Raw genomic sequence first — 5,495 nt, forward strand, 5'->3', positions numbered from 1 at the left:
ACCGCTGAGCCACCCTGGCTGCCCACCCCCCCACCCCGGTTTAGTCTTGAGGCATCATCCCTCTCCTGTGGCTTTGTCTCCTACCCTTTAACTCAGAATATTCAGAGTCCTTGGAGGTTAGGTCCTCTGTGTCTATGATGCTAGGGTGTTTGGAAGACTCCATATTTGGGAACTGAAACCTCCAGCACTGTATAGGTTAAGACAATAGAAGCTCAACTGGGGGTGGTATGGACTCTCTTTTGAATGGGGAGGGGGCGCTGCCAGATGAGGCACAGGAGACAGGAGAGGGGGGTCATGGGGAGGAGTGAAGCACTCAGGAGAGTCCAATGCAAGAAGCAGTGCTAGCAATTTATTGTGACAGATATGCCCATAGGCCTGAAGTGCCTTCCCAGGATGCACCTGTTTTTCCCACATCCAAAGGGGTCTACTATATGGTCACACAGTTATGCTTTAGAAGTTGGGAGGAATTCTCCCAGGGGATCACCAGGATCTCGAAGTCACAGCGCAGCTTCTGCAGGGAGAGCAAGGAGAGGATGGTAAGTCTGGGCCCAAGGCAGGACTCCTCGCAACTGCCACCCTCAGCCTGTGACACTCTCCTCTGGGGTGTGAGAGGAACAGTCATTACTGGCCCAAAGGGACAAGGAGCCAAATGGCCAGGACTACATCCCAGATCTTTTTTTTTTTTTTTAGATTTTTTTTTTTTTTTAATTCATGAGAGAGAGAGAGAGAGGCGCAGAGACGGCAAATGGAGAAGCAGGCTCCATGCAGGGAGCCCGACGTGGTATTCAATCTTGGGTCTCCAGAATCACGCCCTGGAGTGAAGGCGGCACAAAACCGCCGAGCCATCCCGGGCTGCTCCTAGATCCCAGATCTTTCTAGCCCAGTCCAGTGAGAGAAGCCCCAATCTCTTTCTCTCTGCACCACACCCTGGCCTGGAGGTTGAGTCATCCAGAAGGCAGGGACAGGTTCCACCAGGTTCAGTCTGGCCAGACAGACCAGTTCAGGCTGGACAACCTAGGGTCTTGTTTGCTGGAAAGTGGGGTGCAGGACTATTACCTCCTCCTGTACTCCTGTGGCCAGGGGGCAGGTAGTGACATCTATGCGGTCTCCAGTGGCCATATTCTTCCGACAGGCTGTACTCCCCAACTCAACAGTCAGGTAGTACTTGACACCAGCCACCAGCTGGGGATGGAGGACAGGAGCAGGTCAGGGATTCTGGATGCCCTTGACCCGGACCTCTCACCTCTCTCCACATTCAGCACACTGGCCTGGGCCTCAGGATTCAGACCCTGGATGGGGAAGTTCTGGTGGGGATTCCTGGGAAGACAAGCAGAGGCCTGGGCCACGCAGGAAGCTGAGACCCAGGGGGGTGCAGGCATCCTGAAGCCCACTGCCCTATCTCCCTCACTCCCCTCTCCCCAATCCACCCCTCAGAGCAGGAGCACCTTGAGGCTAGCGAGCCACTGTGTAAGTCAGGGCTAGATCCTATTGAAATATAGATGTGTTGTTCATAAATTTGTGGCATTAATTGAACTTAAAAAATACATTGTATTAAAGTGTCCTGAATACTCTGGTGGCATCCCTTTAACCTGGTCACAGTGTGAATGCCGCACTGGTCTTGCCCTAGCCAGCGCCCCACCACCCCCACCCCTCGCTCCTGTCCCACGCCCCCCCTCCTCCCCCCTGCACACCTGGCTCTGCGCCTTGAGGATGTTGGTGTCTCGGAAATAGTAGAGACTGTTGCTGCCCATGTTGTAGCTGGCCACGGCCGCCTGCGCTGCCTTCTGCACCTGCGGGTCGCTGGGCGACAGGTCCACGCGTCCTCCGACCAAGTGGTTCCCGGGGCGGGCGCGGGCGTCGCGGAGCAGCGCCAGGAGGCAGAGGGCGAGCAGGCCCAGGCCCAGCGCCCGCGGAAGGCTCGGAAGCGCCATGGCCGGCAGTGCTGGGCCGGCGCGAGCTCCGCTTTTACCGGCTCGAGGCCCCGCCCGCCCCGCCCCGCGCCCCCGCGGCAGCAGCCGGGAGGGCTCTGGGGCCTGGGCGGTGTGCGAGGCCAACTTCCTCCCGCCTGGGGGCAGCGGGAGGGCCCAGCATGCCTGCCTTCCTTCCAGGGACATACCCGGTTCGGTGAGGGAAAGGACAGGGAGTCCCTGCCCAGTGCCCACCACTCAGTTCACAGGAGGCCCGACGAGTATGAAATACCAACAACTATTAGCGAGCTGTTACTATTGCCACTATTTCCTGGCCGTGGAACCTAGAAGAAATTACTTAACCGCTTGCAGCCTCAGTTTTCCTCTCTGTAAAATGGGTCGTGTGAGGACTCAACAGGTAAAGTGCTTAGAGAAGGTCTGGTCCTCTAAAAACAGCAGGAGAGGAGACTGATGTGCTGAGCCAGGTGCTGTGTGACCCTCTTGGCCAGAAATGGAAATTAGTAATGTTTCTACTTTATGAAGAAACAGGAGGCAGAGAGGAGAACTGAATTGCCCAAAGACACCAGCTAGTAAATAAATGACACTAGCTTTTGAGCCCAAATTCAAGTCTATGCTCTCAAACCAGACTGAGCCCAATGTATGAGGATGGCCAGAGAGAAGGGTGTGTGTCATAGCAGCTCTGCCATTTCCTGACTGGCGACTTAAGACAGGTCCCTTGGCCTCCCAAGGTCTCACTGTGGTGAGAGAGGTGACAACTCTTACCTGCTGAGGTTATTCCAGCACTGGGCTACCCAGAGGTGAACTGTGCATGCTGGAGGTAGCAGCAAAATAGGCACAATGAGTTTTTCAGAAAAACAGGTTTAATAAACAGCACTGAAGTAGCTAACACGAGAAGAGTCTCAATCTTGGTGGACTATGTGTTTTCGGGTTCACTGTAGCTTATACTTTTAATCACTTGTTGCTGAGGGGAGGTGGGACTTTTCTGCCCTGGGACACTGAGGCCTTGTCAGTGCTTAAGGCCTCCAAGGATCCCGCTTGGGGCTTGGAAGAGGTAGTGGTTTACAATATCTGGCAAACGTTGGTAGCTATTACAATGATGAATATTCTAAGCAGGCATAATTCTGGGCCTCTCGGAATCCCAGGACCAGGAAGGGCAGTGATTTCCTCTTTGGGAGACCTGGCCCAGCTGCTCCCCACCCCCTCAGCCCAGCTGTGAAAACCAATCTGAGATTCCAAGGAAGAGTCACAAGTTGCAGGCTCAGGTGTCTGCCTTAAAGGGACAGACCCCAGTTTGTGGGAGAGCTGGCTCAAGCTTGGCTTAATGAAGAGGCAGAAACCCAACCTTAGAGAACCTGGGAGGGGGTAGAGTAAGAAGCTCAGGACCACTATGATACATGGGGCAGAGGACGGAGAGGCAGCCTCCTGGGGCTCTCCCAGGCCTGCGTTGCCATTACTTGGAGCTCAGCCATGGCCACACTTAATCTCCAACAGCTCCCTGGAAAAGTAGCCAAGGCGAGGTCTCTGATTCACCAAGGGCCAATGGGTCCCTAGCTCACTTGCCCCCACCCTACCTGTCACTACTTCTCACTGGTGCAGGAGGGTACCGCAGGTTGTACCATACCTAATGACCTCCAAAGACCTTTCACATGGGTCTATCACAAGCACTCTTAGGGAGTAAGCCTCAATTTCGTTTTTCAGGTGAAGGAAGTTAATCAGGTCAGGTCACTTGTCTAAGGTCACACACTAGGAGTGGTTTCTTGGTGGGCCAAGGGGGACTGGGAAGGGAAATCGACAATTACTGGACTTCTGATAACATGCCAGGCCTTGAACCAGGGCCTCCACACACTCACTCATCCTCATAACTGCTCAGCAAAAGCTGTTTTACTAGAGGGAAGGAGGGCTGACTTTTTTTTTTTTTTTTTTTAAGATTTATTTATTTGGGGTTGGGGGGCTGAGAGAGAGGGAGTCTTAAGCCGACTCTGTGCTAAATGCAGGGTGAGACATGGGGCACAACGTGGGGCTTGATCTCATGACCCTGAGATCACAACCTGAGCCAAAACCAAGAGTCAGACACTTAACCAACTGTACCACGCCGTGGGGTGACATTTAAATAACCTCCTACTAACATTCTGCTGGTCGCAGGTCTGCTTTCTCCAATACTCTAAGTCTTGGTCCTTTGTCCTGGAGGCTAAGTTGGGACTGGATCTCTGAAGCCACGTTGTCACAAGGTACATTCTAGATGCCCTTTGTCTCCTGCTATTCTAGGACTGAACCAGGAACTTGTGTGGGATGCATTAAGGGACCAAGACAAGGTGTTTCAACTTAACGTGTCACAGACACTGCCTGAGACCCAAGCGAGAGGTGAGAAAGCGGGCTCCAGCCCCTTCAGGGACAAAGCCTGTGGGCGAGGCAGAGAAGAGCCCACGGGGAGGAAGCAGAACAGGCAGCACATCCCACGGGCTTCTGCTGGGTGGTTCATGCCAGAACCATGGGAGTCAAAACCTGACAACCAGCATGGGCAGGAGCCATCAGAAGGGTGTTGTGGAGGAGGAGGGAGCCTCCATTACCTCCCAGAGCATCAGCAACAATCTGGCAGTATCAGGACTGAAGTAGGGGAAGACCATGGCCCTGCCAAGCTCCTGCCTAAGCACACCAGGCCTGTATGACAGTGTCACAACACAAAGGGTCAAGGCTGAGGGGACTTTGAGGTGACCCTGGACCCATCTGGGAGAGTATCAGAAACATAGCCTGAAACTCTAGGGACAGACAGCCTGAATTCCCAGCTCAGTCTGGGAGTCAGGCCGGCACCCTCCCACTAACATAAGCTGAACACAAGCTTGTGTTAGTGGGAGTAACACAAGCTGAACCTTACTCTGGCCACCTGGCATCCTTCCAGGGTGGCTGCTCACTTTCCAGACCCAGATCTGAACTGAACCCTCATGATTTCCAAATAATCACATAATTGCTCTATTCCTGGGGCTTTACTTTTGGTTTCCTTTTAGTCTTCTACTATTCTGAGATGTAGCTAATATACAGAAAAGCACACAGAACATATGTTCAGTTAACAAATAGTCAATGCCTGTATTACCACCACACAGGTAAAGACATGGAAACTGCCACCCTCACCCCAAGCCTCCCCATTCCTCACACCTGCTTCCTTCCCGCGAAGGTAACTAATACCACTTCTTTCTACTATTGATTTTTGCAATAAGGATTTTCTTGCTTTTTCTAGTTTTACCATCTATATAGAGATTAATAAGCAAGAATCCACTTAACTTTATGTGAATGGAATCACACAATTTGACGTTTTTTTGTTGGCTCAGCATTGAAATTCACCTGTCATTTGTTCGTTGTCACTGGTATGGACAGCCATTAGAGTCGGTCCAGTTGGGGGCTGTTATAAACAAAGTCGCTGTGAACACGAATTTAGGTGCAGGTATGCAGAATGTCCTTTGAAACAGCTCCAGGAGTAGAATTGCCAGGTCACAGGATGGGTCCTATCTTCAGCTTCACTAGGAAATGCCTGTTTTCCCCAAGGGTTCAGATCAATTTCTACTCCCACCAGAT

General features: G+C 52.5%; 1 protein-coding gene across 1 annotated transcript; it reads right to left on the reverse strand.

The window, feature by feature from the left end:
* Window positions 1-327: 327 nt before the first annotated feature.
* On the reverse strand, window positions 328-1,959 carry CST6 (cystatin E/M). The gene is made up of 3 exons (XM_055313327.1): window positions 1,692-1,959; window positions 1,057-1,182; window positions 328-511 (listed from the first exon to the last, which is right to left on the reverse strand). The coding sequence occupies exons 1-3, from the start codon at window positions 1,929-1,931 to the stop codon at window positions 428-430; spliced, it is 450 nt and encodes a 149-aa protein (XP_055169302.1). The 5' UTR covers window positions 1,932-1,959; the 3' UTR covers window positions 328-427.
* Between the last annotated feature and the right edge of the window lie 3,536 nt (window positions 1,960-5,495).

This window comes from Nyctereutes procyonoides, unplaced genomic scaffold, assembly GCF_905146905.1.
Source record: "Nyctereutes procyonoides isolate TBG_1078 unplaced genomic scaffold, NYPRO_anot_genome, whole genome shotgun sequence".
NCBI lineage: Eukaryota > Metazoa > Chordata > Mammalia > Carnivora > Canidae > Nyctereutes > Nyctereutes procyonoides.

Bases quoted from the DNA above. Each gene is read 5' to 3' on its own strand.
- CST6 (XM_055313327.1), bottom strand. From the start codon at position 1,931: ATGGCGCTTCCGAGCCTTCCGCGGGCGCTGGGCCTGGGCCTGCTCGCC. The intron at 1,183-1,691 runs GTGTGCAGGGGG...CTCCATCCCCAG, and splicing joins TCCTCAAGGCGCAGAGCCAG to CTGGTGGCTGGTGTCAAGTA. The intron at 512-1,056 runs GTAATAGTCCTG...CTCTCCCTGCAG, and splicing joins CCACAGGAGTACAGGAGGAG to AAGCTGCGCTGTGACTTCGA.